The following is a 22,600-nucleotide window of genomic DNA, read 5'->3' on the forward strand; positions in this document are numbered from 1 at the left end:
AGTGCAGAATGAGGTTTGAAAAAATGTAAGATACGTGTTATCAAGGGGTGACAAAATCAAAAGGTCACCTAAAAGCCTACAGCAAAAACAATCATCCATCCATTTCTGTAGTTATTCACTCAGTCTAAAAGCACATAAATAGTATAAACATTTTCAGCACAGATAAATTCAAATGAAATTGAGAAAGAAAAAACCACAATTATGAGAACCAATCTATTTGAATATGAATAACTTTAAATGGCAACTTGAAAACAACATGAGGCGCTAAGAAGTGTATATACAGTCTTTGCTGGAATATATAACTTCTCCACACCAAGACCCAGGAAATGGTTCGGTACTAATCAAACAGAAGGAAATAGTGATTATAAAAACCTAATTCATAATGGCAAAGTCTAGTGATAGGTAGAGGGCACATTCCAATAAGAACATTTCTGAAATAAGTGACCCCTAAAGTAAGCTACTATTATGTGGTTCTGTTTAAAGTCCCAGTCTTGAAGCATTCCCCATTCATGAAGGACAATTACTTGGGGCCGATGTCCTTAAGGCCACAGATCTGCTCTTCTCCCATAGCAGACATCACTGAAACAACCAAATCTTTTCCATCACCAAATCCATCCTTGATCTGCATGATAGAATCCAAATAATCCATTAGGAAACAGTAGTGGCAACAACTTTTTTGAAACATATTTCATAGAATCTATTATAGATTGCTTAATAATTGCCAAGTAACAAAAAATTTCAAGTTGTCAGAAAAATCAAATAAAAGTTTGGGTTGCCACATCCTCCTGTTGCAAAAGAGCAAATTGGAAACATATTTGGAGAAACATGAAAGGATCATATCCAAGGTGACCTACCACTCAGTGCACCAACCAAAAACACATATAAATAACCATAAGTTATACGTGAAGAAATAAAATTAGCAATGCACCACCAGATCATAGTAATCAGAAAGATCATTACACAGTTCCAGCAAGGTGTAGATTTTGTTTGCATTTGTAATAAATACAGGAGGGGAACACTAAGGTTCAAACATCACACAAACAAAAACACTTGCTCTAGCATATCAGAGAGGGAAAAAACCTGTGTAAGCAGATTGTCATCGGTTGGAAGCCTCAGGTCATCCTTAGTATTACCATTCTCAGTCAGCAGACTCACCTGAAGCATTCGACACTAAATATTACATTTACAGGTTTACTTAAATCTTAGAAGGTAATCAAAGAATAATATTTTTCATACAAATCCATCCTCAGAGATATCAATCAGCTGATAGTCAGTACGGTTGACATGAGGAACCTGTAATACAACAATATATATGTCAAGACCTCAGAAATACCACAAATACAAATAACTAACAGCAATAACATAGATCCGAATGAATGAAAAAATAAAAAAGACACACACACAATAGAACAACACCTCATCAAAAAAGTTAATGGGGCCATACTAATTTCTTGCATATTGGTGAAGTTTTCTAGTTATTTAGATCATTTAATGGGTTACACAACTCTTACATGCCAGATAACCAAGTGAAAATTATAAATTCAACACATTTATTTAGATCACTTTGTTTCACTGATTCAAACAAAGTCTATCATCACGCTTCATAGATTTGTTTAAACAGATTGGATCTACAACTAGCATGATTATTATACATAAATAAGAGTTTAAATTCATCAACTTCAACAGGCACCGCCCTATCATAGTCTCTCCCTATAAATATATAAAGGGCTTACATCACAGTTGTGGGATGAGGGAACAATATCCTCAAGCTTCTTCCCATTGAAGATGTCAATAGCAACAAAGTGACACTTTGCATGACCGTGCTTGCCGGTTTTGGAAGTTGAAACCTCCACAACCTGCAACAAGACAAAGATATTAACATTATATATTTTCTAACTAACAAACAATTTATTTACAACACTCATACAAAAAATAAAAACAATTTATCTACAAAATAACGATTAAATCCACGATTCAAGCACAATAGCTACAGGCTGTTAAAGAATAAATAAACCAGAAAACAAAAATGAAAATTCAACATATATATAAAAACATGTGTGTTTGTGGGTGTAGGTTGAGTTCAAGTTACACTTAAAAAAAAAAAAAAATTCGAAAAGAGAAAAAAGTGGTCCCCATGTACACAGGAAGTTTCCTTAGGAAAGCTCCAAACATCATCTAAAGGTATCTAAAAATTCCTCCAATCTAGACAACGAGTAACCACTCAAAGCAGACATCCAATCATACATATGGTGGGGCCCCTGCCCGGGGGGTTGTTGTTTAGCAGTTTTATCTCCAAGGGCAAGCATTCAAGTTAAACTTTTTAATTTCACACCACTTTTTTGATCATTCAACATAGTTACAATAACGGGGGAGGGGGAATTTAAACCGTAGACATCTAGGTCGAAAGCACCAGGAAGTGCCAATTGAGACATAAGGCTCTTGCCCACTTGTTAATGTTAAGTGGCTTAATAAGTTTTCTATTAGATGCGTATTTTAACAACATTTTCTCCTTACAACCCCCATACTTGCAAAATTCCAAGATAAACATATATCAATAACATTTATATACGCAAAACATTTGAAGTATTTTGTATTTTAAAATTATACACAAACATGTTTATGCATCGAATTAAATAACATCCAACTAATATGCAATTTGATCGAGAATGTTTTATATATATATTTATGTGTGTGTGTGTGCGTGCACAATTTCTTTTTTCCTTTCACATACATGAGAAATTCAATCATTTTATTAACAAATTTCTCATATTTATGTATCGATTAGTAAATAACATCCAACTAATATGAAATTTGATCGAAAATATTATATGCACAATTTTTTTTTCTTTTCACATACATGAGAAATTCAAACATTTAATTCACAAATTTCAGAAATTCAAGCTTCAATATGATATATCCCCTTGAAAGCAAGCTTATCAAATCAAAATCGATATACATGCCACTGTAAAAATTACCATTAAATTAAAATCAGGATACATACATATAAATATATGTATAAACACAAAAAAAAAAAAAAAAAATCACAAACATAAGAAATTCAAACAACGATATCCATGAAATCAAAAAATAATAATTAGTTAATTAAAAATAATAATAATATGAACCGCGTCCAACACAAATACGATCAGATATTTTCAGATTCTACGATATATGCAGTTAAAAATATAAAATTTAAATAAAAAAAGAAAAAAAGAAAAAAAGAGAGATGGATCTAGGTAAACCTTGCAAGGCCTGCCTTTGATGACAATGTAACCGTTCTTGCGGATGGTTCCGGCTTGCTGTGGGTACGTCTTCGAAGCTCCGGCGTCGGCCTTCGACTCGAACTGGTGCTCCTCGTCGGACATGGCTTCGACCTAAAAGCTTCGCAGAGAGAGAGAAAAAAAGAGAGGAGCTTCGAAAACGCAGCGCAGTGAAAAAGAAAAAGAAAAAGGGAGAGAGATATATTATAGAAATGACATTATATATATATATAGTACTGTTTGGGTTTAAAAGCGAGAGGGACTTTAGGGGTTTTTATACAATTCAATTTTTAAACCCTCTCACGTCCATATTCCTTTTTTTTTTTTTTTTTTAATTTCACATCCAAAAATTAATGAAACTTTCATTTTTATAGGGTTTGTGAGAGGTAATTACTAATTAGTAGGAAGTCTTGCTTTCAACTTTTTTAGTAAGGCTTATTTTTGTAGTCTAATCCATGACATTTTAATTTTTAGTAAAAGATATTTACCATTTTGCATTAAGAAAATGTTAGAGATACAAATTTTTTTACAAAATAAAATTTACAAACGGTTAATGTGACCAGTGTTTATTGGTAAATGAAAAAGTAATATTAGTTGTGAACGCAAATAAGAACCAATTAGAAGTTGGTCACAATAACAGTTTGTAAAAATGTTATAAAATTATTTGTATTTGTAACATTATTCTTTGTACTATGACCCAACCTAATTTTTTATTGTTTTAAATTGAACTATAAAAAAACATCTAACATATAGTTTTTTAGCATAGTGTTTGATATGTTTATAAAAAAAAAGTTAAAAGTGAAATGAATATCTTGAGTGAATTAGTTTAGAAACTATTTTTAGATATTTTTTATGGGAAAAGAAAATAGTAACTAATTTTTTTTTATAGCTTTTTATATTTTCTTTGAAAATGGTATTAAAACTTAGGTAGTGTTAACAAGTACCTTACTTGTTAAGAAATTGTTTTATGTCAGATTTTTTTCCAGTTTTACAGGATGTTGAGTCAATTTTTTGAGTTACACTTATCACTTCAGCCATATTTCTAGCACCTTATAGTACCTGTTAGCATTTTCCTTAAACTTTTCTAAAATGTTCTATTCACAAATGCCCTAAGAGCACTTATTAATGTGCCAAAAAAAAAGTATAGTCTCTAATATTCATTTGTATCCAACTTCATCAAGTTTTTAGAGGGAAGAGTTGTTCCTGATATATAAGAAGACATAATGTTGGTAATTTTCTTTAGTTAAAAAGATAGTCTGTTTTTCTATGAGCCAAAATTAGGAAGATGGTTTTTTTTTTTAAGTAGTAAATTTATTTAAAGATAATCCCTTTAAAAAGTGTTTATCTTTTTAGAACACTTATTTTTTAAAGACCTTAAGCACCCATTAATAAATAGGAGTTAGACTTAGGTTCAATGTCCAGTGACATTGGACTTATTGAGATGGTGACACATGTCTACTTTTGGACACATGCCACAATCTGACCGGTTCAATGCACTAAACCTAAACCAAGTCTAATAAATAGAATGAAGTTCTCTATAGTTTTAAGAATCAACCCATCCAAAAAATTTAAAATTCTATCCATCCATTTTAAAATAACTAAATTAAATTTTGTTAAATGATCAATATTTCATACGATATATAGCATTATTTTGATATCAATTTAAATTATTCTCTAACATGATTGAATTCAATTTTCTTATTTTAAAATGAGTGGATAATATTTTTAAAAATCTATTATAGAGTTACTCTAAGATTTTTTACTTTTTAGAAAAAATTAATTTTATTAATAACATTTTTTTCTCATTTCAAGTGTGGGGTAAAGGCCTCAAGGGTGCGAGATATTTTCGATTGAGATATTTTCGATTGAGATATTTATGGTGCATGTACCAAATACAAATATAAAGCATTGTGGTGCTGTTGCCACGTGCCTCACATGCAAATAATAGCCTTGATGCCTTGTTCATCTACGATTTGGTATCTTCCTTGATTGCGATTTGTGATTGCATTTCTTAAAAGGCATTTATTTTGGAGATTTTGGATATAAATGCCAATTTTAAATTGTCATAATGTGCCCATATGCATGCAAGAATATTTACAGAAGTGGAATTAAAAATTTAGCTATCTATTTTATCTATATACATACTACATCAGTGAATTTTAGCTTTTTATACAATAAAATAATATAAATATCACAATAAAATAAGATATCTACTATAATAAAATAATATATTCACTACACACAACCATCACAGCCACACACACAAACAGGCTGGAGAATAAGTTTTTTTTCATAAATAGTTGTGCATTGTAGCAATGAAGGTTAAAAAAAAAAAAAAAAAAAAAAAAAAAAAACCCTTTAACTCCATTGCTGTATGGTTGACTTTCGTATTTTAGTGGAGCTAAAATAGCTATATATCTATTTAGCTCTACTGTTACAAGTGCTCTTAAGCATTTACCCCCATTGATCTCACACCACCAACCAAATCCTTTTTTTATTGATATTAACAAAATATATAATGTTAAGGAATAATGGAGATTTAAATGCATTATCTTTTCTTAATTTCACATTTAAAGGAGCTAAATAATCAATCATAGAGTTAGTCCTTTTTATTTTGTAAGATTTGACTTGAGTCCAGTGCTCTTATACAGTGAACCTGTCAAGATTATGACACATAATCAAAAGTAGACAAATCATAACTTTAACAAATCCAGTACACAAAAACATTGAACCCAATTTTTGATCGATTCTTTTATGTCTCCCAGGCCAAGGGGCCAAGAATATTTAGTTAATTGTGGTTACGAATTTTCACAAACCAAAGAGCTTATGGAAAGGTTAGGATGTTCTACTCATAGTCAAAAGATTATACTAAATATTTCATTCCCGAAAATTCAGCAAGGGGGTGTCATTATTTAAAAATTCAGCTCATAAGTAGATCAAAAGCAATAGTCAAGCTGCTGAGAACCATAAAAATTGGAAATTTTCTTAAGCATTTCCACTATGTTTTAAAAAATGATTGTCAATCAACATGATCTCAAATGGTACTTTCTACAACCTCAAGAATAGGGTGGCAATAGAGGTATGAGCTATCTAAATGGGAAATGCACCCCAAGTGGTATCTGTGACAAGAAAGTCACATAAACAATTAAACGACACTCTACAATACAAAGCAATTACATAAACAATTACATTACATTCTACAACATATGCAATTCCTACCATTTAGCTACCTCTCTTTCATCTGGCTGTGGATCATAATTAGTATCACAAAAATGACTCCACCAAGAGTAGGGTTTCCTCACCCTCAGTTAGAGAGCCTTGCTTTCTTCAAAAGGAAGCCATCAAGAGACAAAGATATTGTTACACTTTGTTATGCAAAGTTAGCAGCAGTTGGATTGGAGTGCAAAAGGCTTGAATTCCAGGGTCCAAGATATTTGAAGTAAGTCTGATTCAACCTAAGGTGGCCCATCTGGAATTTCATAAAAATAAAGGGGTATTGTAAATAAACTCAGCCATTCTAATAAGGAGTTGTATAGTTGTATGTCACTTTCATTTCCTTACTTCTTTAGTTTTTGTTTTGTAGGGTGGAGAAGTTGAAAATTGGGAAGGTAAGATTTTTCTTAAATCATGGTTTTAAAATGTAAAATAATCAAACAGTGAATCAGGCACCAGTAAGAACAGAAGAACAAAGGTTGCAGGATTAAAAACAATGAGACAGTTAAGCATGGTGGCCAGGAAGCTATAGAGTAACTTTGACATAAGCAAAAAATAGTTATGAAGTCCATGATATCGCTATAGATATGGATCATTACCTTCATTGCGTAGTGTACCAAGAACTGTCAATTCCTACTTGAACTTCCAGCAGACACTGATCTAATGCAGCTGTCATCAATTTTGTAAATGAATACTTGAGGAGGCTCTTCTCTGTTACAGTCAAAGTTCACAAAAAATATTAATCACTTGAGGCAAGATCACAAAGCACAATGTTTCACTTTTCATGTTTGTTACTCTTGCATGTTACTTCAAATATAATTGTCAATTAAATTATTAAGTAATGCAATATGCACTACAAGTAGTAATGCTCCTTTGATAGCTGGGTGTATACTCAGGGATCAAATAATCTGGATCAGTGACCAAATAAAAAGAGGACCAATTGAGACAGTTTGAGATGTTCAAATAAACCAAATGACAGCAGTAAATACATGTATATTAGTTCAAGTTGAAGTGTTTAGAAAGGCAGATAAAGATCAATAAATTAGAAAGGAAAGAATAAATCAGTGATATAGATCAGGATCGATCAAGGTGTTCAGTACAAAATGCTGATTAGACACATCAGAATGTGCAGCCTTTAGTGTATATAACGGAAATTTAAGCTCCAACAGTTCAACCTCAAGCACCAAAGCTGGTCAAATTATGAAGGGAAAGAGACTTTACGGCAAGCAGCAATATTTGTACAAACATTGCATCAGATACAGCTACAACATCCCTTCTCTGCATATCCTCTTTTTTCCACATTTTTTTTCACTCGTTACCCACTTCTTTAACAGTCATAAATCATAATCTACGGCTTGTGAGTGCCTCATGACTGTAAAGAATGCTAAGACATCAATACACACATTCAAAACCTAGTATAACAAGCAATATGAAAGTTTTGAATGACTAAGAAATGACAGAAGATAATGATATGCTGGTATATACCAAGGTTTCAGATGTAGTAGAACAAAATAAAGGGTAAATTTTAACAGAAGAACTGACATTTCTTCAGCTTCTTGGTAAGTGTAGCTTGATGCAACAGCCAAAAGTTGTCCATCATGGTTGTACGATAAGGATGCCACACTATTTGGGAGCCTAGGCAACTGAAAGTAAAAAAGGATTAGACTGATATAAAATTTTAACATATATTAGGAATAAAAGTACATCAGAGTTGAAGGAGGTATATCAAGATTATAATTGGCACCTGCAAACATGTAGGTATGAGAGAAAATGACAATATATAATTACTTGCTTCCTTGTGACCAGGACGCAAACTCTGTAAAACTTGTAAAAAGATTATATTAAAATTTTAAATTTAGAGTGGGTACAGTAGGGTCTCCTAATAGAGAAATTATAGAGTCCTCTGGTGGACCATGTCACTTGTCCACCATTCCACTAAAAAACTTCCACTTGTTTAAAATTGTTGAGTCAGTAATTAATTTCTGTTTAAAAAAATTTTCTAACAATTTTAAATAGATGAAAGTTTTTTAGTAGAACAGTGGACCACATCACTTGTCCACCATGTGGATCTTATTATTTCTCCTCCTAATAGGATTTGTCAGGCTGTTTTCATTACCATATGCATTGCCAATTTAAGGATATTATAAGGAATAAATTTTATAAAATAATACCCTAATTATATGCAAATTCATATGGTAAAGTATGCGACTTGTTATGCTAATTCTCTCCAAAAATTACATTAACACAAGTAATTTATTAAAACATAAACTACATTCACATCAAGTAGCAGTAAGTGGAAGTTAAATTAGAATAGAATGAAATAATACCCCAAAAAGTCTTCTCTTGCTTCGAGCATCCCATGTAGTTACATAACCCTCATTATCACCAGTAACAAAAGCACCACAGATGCTAAAAACAAAAACATAAAATCAGTAAATCTTCAAATTCTAAGATGGTAAGCAATAAATAGGAATACACTTACAGTGGATTGAAAACAATGTCATTCACCGATGCTAGATGATACCTTCCATCCTTTGATTTTGGATGACAACGGAACATGTAACTGTAACAGAATTTGATACAGCATTTTGTTAGAAAGTTTGATAACAAAGAATTATGCTACACACCCAAAAAGCTTTCTTTCTGGTTCAGGAATACAAAATAACTTGTCTGCTCAAGACTCGAGCTTTAAGACATATTCTGAGATCTGAAAGCAAACTCATACAATAAAAATCTCTCTATGGCGTAGTTATAGTTCTGTATTTCTACCAGTCAGTGAAATTATCCTGCATTTAGTTGACAAATACTTGGTTACATGGAAATCAGAAATTGTTCATCAAATTGGATCTTGAGTAATTCAGACAGTAAACAATATTACACATCCTTTCTTTCCTGTAACTTCTAAGCAGTGAAACTAAGCACTAAAAAGTTCAGTGCAATTGTAATTCAGAACACAGAAATAAAGTTTTTTTTTTTTTTTTTGATAAGAGAACATAGAAATAAAGTATATATAGAGCATTTGACAGTGAAGCTTCTCAAGTTTTGCGTTTGAAACTCAGATAAACACCTAATGATCATATTATCCGTCACATTGCAGAAGCAATACTAATACTTAAGGTATAATCTCAGGGCTATAAAATTATTGAATTATGGAAAGAGAATTTTTAAACTACCAGAAGAAAGCTGGCTAAATGTAGTAGACTAAAAAGAGACCATATTCTAGGTTTCAGACTCTTAACAAGCAAGCAAGTTCATCATATGCTCAAAGTAATAAAAAATAATTAATAAAAATAAAAATATTGGTCTTCCAGTTGCAATTTAAAAAAAAGTAAAGCATATCACTTCCAGTTGAAATTCTGAAAGAAGTAAAGCATATAACTTACAGAACTGAAGCACTATAATCTGAAAACCGACCTAATGTCATTTGGATTGGATGGATAGGGCATCTCCACTGCTACTCGTCCATCCACTGATCCAACTGCGTATCCTGCAACAAACAACCCTACTTTAGAGATGTCTAAAAGTTATCATATTGGTGTGGTTGTAAAGTGGATCTAGAAGGGAATCCAGAAAACTTGGTAACCTTAGGCATTGTAAACCCTGAATTGAATTTTTTTTAAAAAAGAAGGATATGAGGTTTATGCAAATATTCAGTTAGCTGAGATAAATATACCAGCATTTGGTACTTTTGACAGTGACATTGCTTTCCATTGAAGCTGTCTCCAGCCACAGTAACTACATGGTTTACAACAACAAAAAAAAAAATCTAATTACTGTAATAATACCTTTAGAATAAGGAATCGAGCTGACACATCTAATTCGAATGTTCAAGTGTGATTCTTTCGATTGAACCAATTTGTCCAACTTACGCAAGTCATACTCATGTATTGATGATCCAATGGCTACCAAAAAATTCAATCCAAAGAGTGACATGGAATCCACCTCTGCACCTAGGTTTCTCAAATACTCAATTGCCTTCGCCATCCGCATGTCCCAGAATAGTATCTTCTTGTCCAAGCCAGCAGAGATTACTTGACCTACAGTGACCATTAAAAAAGGGATAAGCAACACCCATTTAACTTACACTGTTGCCCTTTATATTCCAAGAAGTGGAATTAAACATGGGTTGAACTATCCCATAAATAAAGCCACTCCTTTATAACAAGTCTTATGTAAATACAAGAGAAAGCATGTACACAAATACGTCTTTGAGAAACCAGAAAAGAAAAATGACTTATTCAATACTAAAAATCACCTAGAAAAATTCTGAAAATTTCCAAGATTGATGGCAAAATAAAACAGTAACTGAAAAATATGTAACGTTCAAACATTCCATGACCAAGGTTCTGATAGTAGCTTACCTGTTTCATCAGAATATCCAATACTTGTTGCTATATCATCATGGTTTCCAATTGTATCATTAATTCCTGAATGCAAGTCATACCTAAAAACAGTTTGCCCCAGAATGAGTCCACACATAATGTCTAATCAGAATAACTTTCAATACAACTCAACAATGTTACCAAAAAAAAAAAAATCTAATGTGATACTTAAAAATGCAGTACAACATTGTAGAAAGATACGGTAACTGACAAACATGAAAAGTAAATGTTGAACAGAATGGCTTTTGGGAATCCCATCAGCCCACATGATAATAAATGACATTAATCAATAAGAAAAGATAGAGTCTGCAAATTACTCACTCATATATAGTAAGCAGATAGATGCTCCTAGGTAAGACTGATGAGGCATGTGTAAGTAAGGCAATATAATTTTCACCAAAGATAACTGAGTTACACTAAAGATATACTGGGTGGTCACTAGTGTGATTGGCATGTACTCTCCAAGAATGGTGGATGAGTCTAATTGATAAAATTCCATCATGTCTTCTCGTCACATTTCACCACCCTAATCCACTTCCATTTTTCGCAAAATACTCTCTTATTCAACATACATACGCATATATGTATGTATATATGTGAAGTTTCCTAAAACATGAAGGGGGTGACAAAAGAGGCATCAAGACCCTAAAAATAGAATCCCCTTTATTTATTTATTTTATTTTATTATATATTCTACAAAGATAACCAATAGTGTATTAATCTTTTTCCTAATTTGAGTACAAAGAATTCAACCGAAACCCCATGCACAAAATCTTATCACTACTTTTCTTTATATTCATCTTCGGATGAAATTAATCAATGCACCCAGTGTACTACCAATAATTATGCCATGCATCCGACATATGTAGCATTCCCTCACAACTTATGAACCCTTACAGATGTGGCCACCTATATGTTGTGAGAGAGAGAAGGTATAATATACCAAATGCATGAGATATCCTCTCATATACTATACATACTACACCTTATGTATCAATTATATGCAGCATCTCTCTCACATTGTGTAGGCCCTACCCAATTGATACATGAGATACCACCTCCACATGTGAATCCAATAACCCACATTTAAGTGAAAGGAAGGTACACAGTAGCCGGTGCACCGAATAATTTAATTGATCCACAGAGCCCTATCCCAAACATCTGTGCCCTAATGTATAATATAAACTAAATTTATATTAGAAAAATAAATTTTCCTTAATGTGCATTTGGGAATTGTTGAAAAAAGTTATTTTTTATTTTTTGAAACCGCCTTTTGACTTAACTCTTTTGCATATAATCTAGGTTTTAGCTTTTTGTAACACAATTAACATAGAAGCTAGGATGTACGGACATAGTAACACGAGCCATTTTTGAAAAATTATAACATGAAATGACTTGTACAACACCTTAAATGAAGTGTCCGTGCTTCCTAGCATAAAAGTTACCAAAAAACTATATCTTTTCAAAAATACAAGCAAATACACTACCAGAAATAAGCAATTGGCCGTTTGGCATAATTTAATCAACACCACTAAGTACTAAATTAAACACAAAATAAATAAAACTCACCAAAATTAAACACACCATTAACAAGTCCTTTTTTTATTTTTTGTAAAGTGCATTTCAAAGTAATAAATGAACTTTTAATGCCAAAAAATAAAATAAAAAAAAAAAACTCAAAAAGCACCTTCTAACGCAGCCATCGGAGGCAGCGGCGAAAGCAACAGACTCGTCGTTGTGGAAACAACAATCTAGAAGCGCAGCCTCGCACGGAGCTTCTAATCGGAGCGCAGATCCAACGGCGTCGTATAATCGAAGACTCTACTCCCCACACTCACACACACGCAAAACACAATTATTCCAATTTACAAGCACCAATAAAAAAAATTCGTGAAAGAATGAGAAAATAATACAACACTCACAGAGTCCCAAGAAGAGATAAGGAGATTGTTGGATTTCGGAGCAAATCGGATTCTGGAAATGGCGTCTCGGATTTCCAAACCGGTTGTTGTTCCGTTCATTTTTTATCAGAACAGTGAACTCGGTGCTCGGTGGAAATTGAATCTCGGCCGTTGGATCGAGAAGAGTAGGTGAAGAGAGAAACGGAAAGGAGATGAATGAGAGAGAGAGACACTATAGGGAAAAAGGTTCCCGCTCAATGTGGAATTATCGAAAAATCAAAATCAAATTCGGGTTTGAATTACGAAATTGTCCTCGATTTCCGGTTTTATAGTTTAATATATATTGTTGGTGACTTGAAATAACAAGTGGATCCGTGGCGCAATGGTAGCGCGTCTGACTCCAGATCAGAAGGTTGCGTGTTCGATTCACGTCGGGTTCAATTCCCACATTTTTTTTTCAAATTTTTTAATCTTTTGGGCTTGGGATATATAGTGATGGGCTAGGCAGTAATGGACTACAAAGCCTCTTTAGAATGAAAGTACATACCAACACACCTTGATACGAGACCTCAAAACCCATGAAAAATGTGTTTATTTTTTTTAGAGCGTTGATTTTGATTGGTTGCATTCTACAAATTTTGGTTCCCCAACTCACTTTCCCCATTTTGTTTTGTTTTGTTTATTCTTTTTTAAGTTGGAACTACAGATTAAGTGATTAACACAGGCCATGGGTGCTTGTCAAGCTCCAATTTGGGCCTAATTGAATGTCTTACCCGCAAGGAAGATACAAGTACAAAAACAACCGAAGGATTATAAATTCTATATCATTCAACCAAAGTGTGTGTTTCCTATGAATTATCAAGACACTGGTAGCTCCATGGCTCTAGCACCCGAGTGTAGTGGTGGAATGCTAATATGGTTATTTTACAGTCTCTCAATTGTTGAATTTCGATACCGTATACATATGACTAACGTGGTATCATTTGATTCTAAATTCTTCTTCCTCTCCAACGCCCTTGCCATTTTGTGATCAGCTACATGAAATTATACCTTGACTTGCTATGGATTCATCCCCTGACTATATGCAGAAAGTGCCACACTTTATTGGTCCACAGCTTTTCAGCAAATGGGAGATTGACCATAGTGAATGTGAATAATTGTCACCCATTATATAAATTGTACGTTTATCCTAACCATCATAATAAACCCCCAAACTTCCCCTAGAAATTAATAAGTTCACAATTGCCATACTTTTATTTATTGGTATGTTGTACATTCCCAATAGCCGGTGGGTCTCAAACACACAACCTTATGCTTCACCTTGCTCATACAAAGAGAACATGTGATATTTGAGCTAAAAATCATGGATGATTAAAACCCAAACATATGACCAAAAGAAAAGAGAGGGATATATATATAACCCAACAATTTGTTAGTAACAAAGTCCTGTCAAGGATTTCAATTGACCTTCATAAAGACATAAACACCAGAAAACCAACTTTTGTTGGACTCAAGTATTGTAGTTGAAATCGGGCACTCGTAAAATCTAATGTAATTGTGATGAGCAAATACGCACATTAGAAATCAAAATCTGAAAAAACAAAATCTAACATGAATGTGCAATGAACAGATTTGCATTCGAGAGTCATTAAGCCAAACATCAAATTAGACTACAAACTGTAAAGCATCAAAACTTTCACTCTTTTAAAGTAGCATATATTTACAGAAATTGGTTCACTAGCTATGGATCCAAAGACGAACTTATTGATACCAGCCAACAATTATGGGTGTTTTTGAGCCAAGAAATCAATAGGACCTTTCATCTGGAATAAAGAAATCAAACCTAACATCCACAGAACCTGATGAGTCTCCGGTATCTTTGTACTCAATATTTGTTATTGTTCCAGCCTCATCCAAATCTTGATATTCTGGTTTCACTCTCCGTACTGGCACTGTGACAGAATAAATGGTTCCAAGATCTGAATCAGTAGAGACACTCAGCTGAACTTTATCCCGTGATTCTATCTCCACGAAATCTGATAGAGACTGCACAATGTTCTTGACAATCTTTTGTTTGGCCTCATCACTAACTGCACATCGGTCAGAGAAGAGAATCATCTTCAAGCGCTGCTTGGCAACTCTAGCATTAGAGTTCTTCCTAGATGTTGGTGATGGGAACACTATCTTCCAAGCCAAGTTTAAACGCTCAAGGAAGCTCATGTTAATGGCATCAAGGAGGAAGCTCTCAGCTGCTTGGCTGATGGACTTTGGCGACAGCTTATAATCTCCAGTGACATGCGGAATTTGCTTGGAATGACCACGCATATTGCGGTTATCAAGTACCATGCTGGGCCATTTGGATGTGATATCAGATATGCTGGATCCTCCATTCAGGAAACCAGAGAACTCTACCTATTACACAGCAAAAACATTTTGAAGACTTAAAGCAGGTCAAAGTCTTTGCATAATATCTATAAACCCTCTATATACACATGATATGTAACATGTCCATGTTTAAACACAAAACATCTTGTATCTCTTTCACCCCAACGCCCTTATTAGTCCATAGAACCATGACTGCCAGTAAATTGCAAAATAATGATGCTTCTCAAACAGAAGGATAAACAATGATGCACTTTCCATACATCTACAAAATTAAATCAGTTGTACTACCCAATAGCACTAAATGTAACCCCCCCCCCCCCCCCCAAAAAAAAAAAAAGAAAAAGAAGAAGAAACTATTGACTTTAATAAAAACCTAATCAATAATATTATTGTCACTATGACAATCACAATATTTATCAAGTTAAGAATATTCTTTAGTCTACCCTAAATATTACACTGCAATCAGAAAACAATAACAACAATCAATCAAACTTTAGTCCCAAAATTTTGGGAATGGCAGCGATTCCTCAACAATCAACAATCTAGTCAGGGTCAACCAGATGTATTTAGCAGACGCCCCAACAGCTAATGTGTATTTGTAGTGGATTTATTCATAATAGAGTGTCTAAATTTTAGTCTAGCTCTCAACCTATAGCAACCCTCCTCTTTTTTCAGGGTTTGGGACTAGCCGTGAACAAAATATCTTAGCAAATTCTAAATTCACTCTGAATACTCTTTCCAGGTGGGTGTGTTCAACTTGAAATTTCAAGAATAACACATAAAAATATCAAAAAGACCCTGACTTTACTAACAAAAATATACAACATTCCTTTCAGCTACAACCATATGAACCAGAAATTATTTAAAAAAAAAAAAAAAAAAAAAAAAAAAAAAAACCCATTAATTCAAATCATCAAAGCTCTGTTTGGTAGCTACGAAGTCCCAAGGAAAAGTAGAATAAAATGAGGAATCTCAAAATTAAAACTCCAACCCTCAAACCAGTTACAAGATCCTACATTTTCAGTTCTTTCTTGACCCATTCACGTGAATTAAAGTATTAAACAGAGAAACAAAGAAGATATAGAATGAATTGCATGAAACCCAGATAGAATTCAAGGAAAAAAAAAAAAGACAAAAATACATGGAGAGAATTAGCAGTGAGAAACAATAAAAGGGTGCAAAGAGAAGAAACCTTAGAAGGGCGCAAAGAGCTTCGAAGAGGGTGTGCATGGTACGAGCCCAGTGTTGCAGAGACCCTTAGATCCCCAGAAATCGCCATTTCTTTCTCTCTCTCTCTCTCTCTCTCACTCACTTCGGTGGCTGTCTATTTGGGTCTTCGTTGTTTTTCAGGAGCTGGACAACAGTGATGTTTGTGAATTGTGTGTTTGCCACTGTGGGGGAAAACGATGTCGTTTGATACTTGTTCTTGAACGACAATTTTATTCTTATGTTTTCAATGCAAGTACTACATTTAATTTATCACCTAATAATATTGGCAACGATCTTTGAAATTGAAATTGTAAAACATAATAATGATGTCCAATGAAACGAGACTAGTGGGAGTGTACAACAATGCAAAACAACCTTTTTCTAACACGTAGACTTGAATTTATTTTATCAATTCTTTTTTTTCTTTTTTTCTTTTTTGTGTTCCCAAAATTAAACAAGACCAAGTTTAGAGTAAACTTTTTTTATTTGATAAAGGAGATTTGAATTATAAACGTCACTCTTAAAAATATTAGGATATGTTAATTGAGTTACAAGACTTTTTTTGCTCTTGCACAATAGGTTTTCAACTAAAGACTTATCACTGTTTGCGTCAGGTGGGCCCACAAAGGGGTAAAGCGCTAGTCTAAAAAATTCTTTTTAAAGTGCAAGTAGCAGGACTTAAATGAGGGAGCACACCCAGTCGAGCCCAGTACAAGCACCTTGAAACCGAGAGCCCAAACAACTCGTCCAACCCCCTGGGTTAGTTACAAGACTCTTGACAATACTAAATTATATTTTTAGTCCTTAGAGTTTTGGACAATTTTCATTTTGATCACTTAAGTTGAATTCTTTTTCTTTTTTTTGTCCACCAAGTTTACTTTCATTTTCAAAATGGTTATTACGTTCATGTCCATAATTAATCTAGTTGTCCATAAAAAGTCTTAGAGATTGATACTAGTCTACATCCATCAAGTAAATCCCTTTCTACACAAATCAAGGCATACATAAATTCATGGCAAATTACTGCCTGATTTGAAGCTCTTAAGTTTTTCATAGTAATCTCTAATCCCTTCAAATTGATTTTAAAAACTTCCTTGGAGTGTTTCATTTGTACTATGCCTAGCTTTGAATGCTTTGTCCATAGAAACTTCTGCTTGGTAGTATGCTCTTATACTTTCTTTTATGTCCACTAGCTTCATCATGTAATCCTTCCTAAAATTTTGCCATATGTTTGGATAGAGGGAGATGGAGGGAGAGAAGAGGAGGGGTGTGGAGGTTCCAACCACCTATTCCCTCTCCTCTTCTCCATTCCCCTTCATTCCAAATAGACTCTTACACTATATTTGGAAAAGGGGGAGAGGGGTGGAAAAGAAGAGAAATTAAGGGAAAACACGTCATTTTCTCCGTTTGAAAAAGTGTGAACACAAATTCCCTTGGGCACGCTTTTTGCTGTCCACCCAATTTGAGCATGATTGAAGGGAAACAAGCACTAAAAGATTTTATATTTATCTCTCTCAAGTTCAGACAAGTTTAGAAATAAACATACATCTTTCTTCACTTTTCTTTTCTCCTTCTCTTTCGATTTCCATACACACGAGGTTTTTTTTGTTTTGTTTTGTTGTTGTTGTTGTAACCAAACAAAGTGTTAAGGGACACATTAGCAACCCACCTTGCACCTGCCATACAATCATAAAAAGGCCCTTGGACAAGTGTGTATATTTTTTTTCACATGAGGAGAAACCAATTTCTTTATTTGTTAGTACCACATTCACAATTTTCACACCTATACCTCACCCTGACAATTCATTCTTCACCATTTATAACAATAACTCCATTTAGGGTGAGAGCATTTGAACTTTGGATGTCTCATTTGAAAATATTATAAAACGTGAACGAGTAAAATTATAAGGCTTTTGGTGAGATGATGTTAAGATTAGGTATATATTTATCAATTGGGATTGGGTTAGAATCATATGTCTAGTATCTATCATTTATGCTATCTTTTACTAGTCCATAACACTACTGAAAAAATTATCTTCTAACTTAGTCATTTAACCAATAATATCCTTCTCATCACCATTGACCCCTACTTCATCATCAACTGCATTCTCATTATGATCAACCTAACCAAGATCATTGTCACTAGTGTGTTGGGCAAATAGAAGCACGAGACCACCTAAGCTACTCAATGGGTGCTCACGAGCCACCAGCATATTCTAAGTAAATGTGTATTAATCTCCCAAGTGCAATCAACAACCATTCAAATGATTCCCAAACATCACATTTGTACCAAAAAGATATAAACCATCATGTACTTGCTTCAAAAGAATTTTTAAAAAAATGCAAATATATTGGTAACCCTAATGTACTTACACCACAATTCAATTATGGTATTGAAAAAATAAATAATAACAACGTGTAGTATAATTTACAAAACATGTGTATCAGTAAGAATGATGTTTTTGCTCAAGGTTTAGTGATTTTTTTGGGTGGTTTTGTTTTGAAAATAAAAATAAAACAATGTTGTTTTTTCAGTTGATGATGTGTCTCCCTCTAACACATCACCACCTCAAGAAGTCTTAATATTAAAAGAAATAGTATACAACCTGTGCTTACACACAAGAATGATAAATTATAATGGTACAATCGATGTTAGTTTAGGTTATTAAATATATAAGACATTGGTTCGACTAGGACATTTGGAAATATTAAAATGATTTTCCCTTGCAATTTTAATTATAGGGTCACATTTTGCAGCCCAAGCCCAAGATGTATGGGATCTTGGACTAGTGAGCCCGGTACAATAAATTTGTAGAGAGTGGGTTGAAGAACTAGGATTTAGTGCATGGACAACAACTAACATGGTGTTTATCACAATTAAGCAAGGATGAACCAGGTTTATCAAAGAGGATTGGTCCTCAGCACAATCCGAGGAGCTTTTTTTGGGGCCTTTTAAGTGATAGAGGTTTCAGCCCCCCTTTTTTGCTTCCCTTCACCCTCCTTTATAGTAGTTTCTTTCCTCCTGAATTGGGTTCCTAGTGCTGATACTTGTCCCATCAGCCCTTCCCCCAAGTTGTTAGGAGTGGTTGTAAAGGCAGAAAAGCATGACTATGTCAGATACAAGGCACTGGGTGCAATAATGGCAACTTTTCCCTTAGACATTTCTATTTTCTCCGTTGTCCTTTTCTGTTTTAGTACTTTTCCTGTTCCATGGATTGACCCGGAGTGCCTCTCTCAGTGATAAGCCGTTCCCTTTGTCCTCGGCCATTCCTGGCTGAGGAGGGATTCTTCCCATGGCCGAGGAGGGGTTCTTCCTTGGACTGGGCCCTTGGCCCAATGTAGATATTGACATGGGCTTCTCGGTTTTTTACTCCCTATAATAGCCTCTCGAGATTCTTCTTTTCTTCCCCATGGGAGGAAAGGAGGATCTCGATGTGATGATTGCCCTTTCGCGCCCATTTTGCGCTATTCCTAGTTGTGAGACATTCTTTTAGTTTATCCAAGCCGCGTTCCTACCGTTTCGGTATATGAGGCGTGCTTTCATTAAGGCCTTTTTACGAGGTAATGTAAATCCAACGGCTAAAGACTGCTTTGCAAATTGAGCGAGATTTATCTCACTTGTAATTCTTTCTTAGAGATTTGGGCGAATTAATTGCCACCAGGTCTGCCTCCTATATAAGACACATTGGGGGGGGGGTCGTTCTTCTTTTTTCGCAGATCCTTGAGTTCTGCGAGAGTTTCGGGCTCTTAACTCTTCAAATGTTCCCAAGGGCCCCACCAAGGTAGTGATTGAGATTTAGGGAGTGAAATGGTCAAGGATAAGGGTGAGGGTGAAGGAATCAAGCCCTCTTCAGAAGCCACGGGCGTCACCGAGATTCAGAATGACACAGTTAAGGCAAGGGAGGCAGAGGCCAAAGATATTTCTCCCTTTCAACTGGACAAGAAAGAAGTTTCTCTTCCTTCGGCCAAAATCCAAAGCAGGTGTAGGTCGCATCAAATTTTTGGTGCGACAAAATTTGGATTTCATCCAGCGCCATGTGTCACGCGTGTGCGGATCTGGATTTCTCATTGCCGGTATCATCCATACTTGCTCGATTGCTACTAGAGCAAGTATGTGGATTTGGCGTTTCTGCTTCTTCTTCTCTCCCATCGTCGGTGTCATCCATACTTGCTCGATTGTTGCTGGAGCAAGATTGTAGATCTGGCATCTTTGCTTCTTCTTCTCTCCCATCGCCGGTACCATCCATACTTGCTCGATTGTTGCTAAAACAAGATTGAGGATTTATCGTTCCCGTGGACTGCTTTTTATAGTTAGCTTTTGAAATAGGCTTGTCTAAGCCCTTTTATATACATTGTATTTCTTTTTTATCTAATAAAAAGATGACTTTATTTTACTTTGCGAACCTTTCCTTTTCTGCAATAATTGTTTTATGAATGGGTGTGTTGGTATCTTTTCTTTCGAATAGCAATTAGAATTGATGCCGCTGATGGTAAAGAGTTGTCACCCCGAATTTGTCAAAACTGACAGGCACACGACCGCTAACTTTAAATAAGTTAACTATATAGGACTAATCGGGAAAACAACCGCATGCTCTACATTGCAAATAGTGCAACCGCCCAAGGACGTGTAATTTAAAGTAAACAGTCCGAGGGGATCACCGAGTACTAAGGTTTTTTTTCAACGTTTGCGATGATGTTTATAGCTCTAACTTGCTTTAGGCGTCTGGTTTGAGGACCGAGGCATGATTGAATTTAGCTTAACCACTTAGAAAGTTGCTAGTGCATGTTAGTTTCCACGAAGCAGGAGGTCCGAGGACCATGCAAAACCTTGGTTCTGTCTAGTACTTAGGTTTTTCTTTGAAGTAACTAGTTTCTCCATAGGTTTGAGTCTGAGGACCATGCAAGACCTTGATTCTGTCTAGTACTTAGGTTTTTCTTTGAAGTAACTAATTTCCCCATAAGTTTGAGTCCGAGGACCATGCAAAACCTTGGTTCTGTCTAGTACTTAGGTTTTTCTTTGAAGTAACTAGTCTCCCCATAAGTTTGAGTCCGAGAACCATGCAAGACCTTGATTCTGTCTAGTACTTAGGCTCTTCTTTGAAGTAACTAGTTTCCCTATACGTTTGAGTTCGAGAACTATGCAAGACCTTGGTTCTGTTTAGTACTTAGGCTCTTCTTTGAAGTAACTAATTTCCCCATAGGTTTGAGTCCGAGGACCATGCAATACCTTGATTCTGTCTAGTACGTAGGTTCTTCTTTGAAGTAACTAGTTTCCCCATAGGTTTGAGTCCGAGGACCATGCAAGACCTTAGTTCTATCTAGTACGTAAGTTCTTCTTTAAAGTAACTAGTTTCCCCATAGGTTTGAGTCCAAGGACCATGCAAGATCTTGGTTCTGTCTAGTACTTAGATTTTCTTGAAGTAACTAGTTTTCCTATAGGTTTGAATTCGAGGACCATGCAAGACCTTGGTTCTGTCTAGTACTTATGTTCTTTTTGAAGTAGCTAGTTTCCCCATAGATTTGAGTCCGAGAACCATGCAAAACCTTAGTTCTGTCTAGTACGTAGGTTCTTCTTTAAAGTAACTAGTTTCCCCATAGGTTTGAGTTTGAGTTCGAGGACCGTGCAAGACCTTGGTTCTGTCTAGTACGTAGGTTCTTCTTTGAAGTAACTAGTTTCCCCATAAGTTTGAGTTCGAGGACCGTGCAAAACCTTGATTCTGTCTAGTACTTATGTTCTTCTTGAAGTAGCTAGTTTCCTTATAGGTTTGAGTCCGAGGACCATACAAGATCTTGGTTCTGTCTAGTACTTATGTTCTTCTTAAAGTAGCTAGTTTCCCCATAAGTTTGAGTCCGAGGACCATGCAAGACCTTGATTCTGTCTAGTACTTATGTTCTTCTTGAAGTAGCTAGTTTCCCCATAGGTTTGGGTCCGAGGACCATGCAAGATCTTGGTTCTGTCTAGTACGTAAGTTATTCTTTGAAGTAACTAGTTTCCCTATAGGTTTGAGTCTGAGGACCATGCAAGACCTTGATTTTGTCTAGTACTTATGTTCTTCTTGAAGTAGCTAGTTTCCCCATAGGTTTGAATCCGAGGATCATGCAAGACCTTGGTTTTGTCTATTACTTATGTTCTTCTTAAAGTAGCTAGTTTCTCCATAGGTTTGAATCCGAGGACCATACAAGATCTGTGATGCCTCAATTTGATTGATTGTGTGATGTGTGTGGGTGTGTGATGAGTCCCACATCGGGT

General features: G+C 34.8%; 2 protein-coding genes and 1 non-coding gene across 3 annotated transcripts; 1 reads left to right on the plus strand and 2 right to left on the minus strand.

Moving 5' to 3' along the window:
- Nucleotides 1-199: 199 nt before the first annotated feature.
- Nucleotides 200-12,908, minus strand: LOC126719946 (mitotic checkpoint protein BUB3.3-like). Its single transcript, XM_050422443.1, has 14 exons — nucleotides 12,778-12,908; nucleotides 12,543-12,676; nucleotides 10,835-10,917; nucleotides 10,259-10,510; nucleotides 9,888-9,960; nucleotides 8,956-9,036; nucleotides 8,801-8,882; nucleotides 8,016-8,116; nucleotides 7,106-7,184; nucleotides 3,243-3,374; nucleotides 1,734-1,856; nucleotides 1,237-1,293; nucleotides 1,081-1,155; nucleotides 200-622 (listed from the first exon to the last, which is right to left on the minus strand). Exons 1-14 carry the CDS (start codon nucleotides 12,874-12,876, stop codon nucleotides 521-523), a joined length of 1,473 nt encoding a protein of 490 aa, XP_050278400.1. The 5' UTR covers nucleotides 12,877-12,908; the 3' UTR covers nucleotides 200-520.
- Nucleotides 12,909-13,124: 216 nt separating this feature from the next.
- On the plus strand, nucleotides 13,125-13,196 carry TRNAW-CCA (transfer RNA tryptophan (anticodon CCA)). Its single transcript has one exon. It is a non-coding gene; the product is annotated as a tRNA-Trp (tRNA).
- Nucleotides 13,197-14,348: 1,152 nt separating this feature from the next.
- LOC126718932 (cell division topological specificity factor homolog, chloroplastic) lies at nucleotides 14,349-16,532 on the minus strand. Its single transcript, XM_050421345.1, has 2 exons — nucleotides 16,334-16,532; nucleotides 14,349-15,168 (listed from the first exon to the last, which is right to left on the minus strand). Exons 1-2 carry the CDS (start codon nucleotides 16,418-16,420, stop codon nucleotides 14,563-14,565), a joined length of 693 nt encoding a protein of 230 aa, XP_050277302.1. The 5' UTR covers nucleotides 16,421-16,532; the 3' UTR covers nucleotides 14,349-14,562.
- Between the last annotated feature and the right edge of the window lie 6,068 nt (nucleotides 16,533-22,600).

Source organism: Quercus robur, chromosome 3 (assembly GCF_932294415.1).
Source record: "Quercus robur chromosome 3, dhQueRobu3.1, whole genome shotgun sequence".
In the NCBI taxonomy this organism is placed as follows: Eukaryota; Viridiplantae; Streptophyta; class Magnoliopsida; order Fagales; family Fagaceae; genus Quercus; species Quercus robur.

Coding starts and splice junctions, on each gene's coding strand:
- LOC126719946 (XM_050422443.1), bottom strand. CDS start 12,876: ATGAACGGAACAACAACCGGTTTGGAAATCCGAGACGCCATTTCCAGA. Junction 8,883..8,955: donor GACATTGTTTTCAATCCACT/GTAAGTGTATTC, acceptor TTTTGTTTTTAG/CATCTGTGGTGCTTTTGTTA. Junction 1,294..1,733: donor CCTCATCCCACAACTGTGAT/GTAAGCCCTTTA, acceptor GTTGTATTACAG/GTTCCTCATGTCAACCGTAC.
- LOC126718932 (XM_050421345.1), bottom strand. CDS start 16,420: ATGGCGATTTCTGGGGATCTAAGGGTCTCTGCAACACTGGGCTCGTAC. Junction 15,169..16,333: donor GCTCTTTGCGCCCTTCTAAG/GTTTCTTCTCTT, acceptor GCTGTGTAATAG/GTAGAGTTCTCTGGTTTCCT.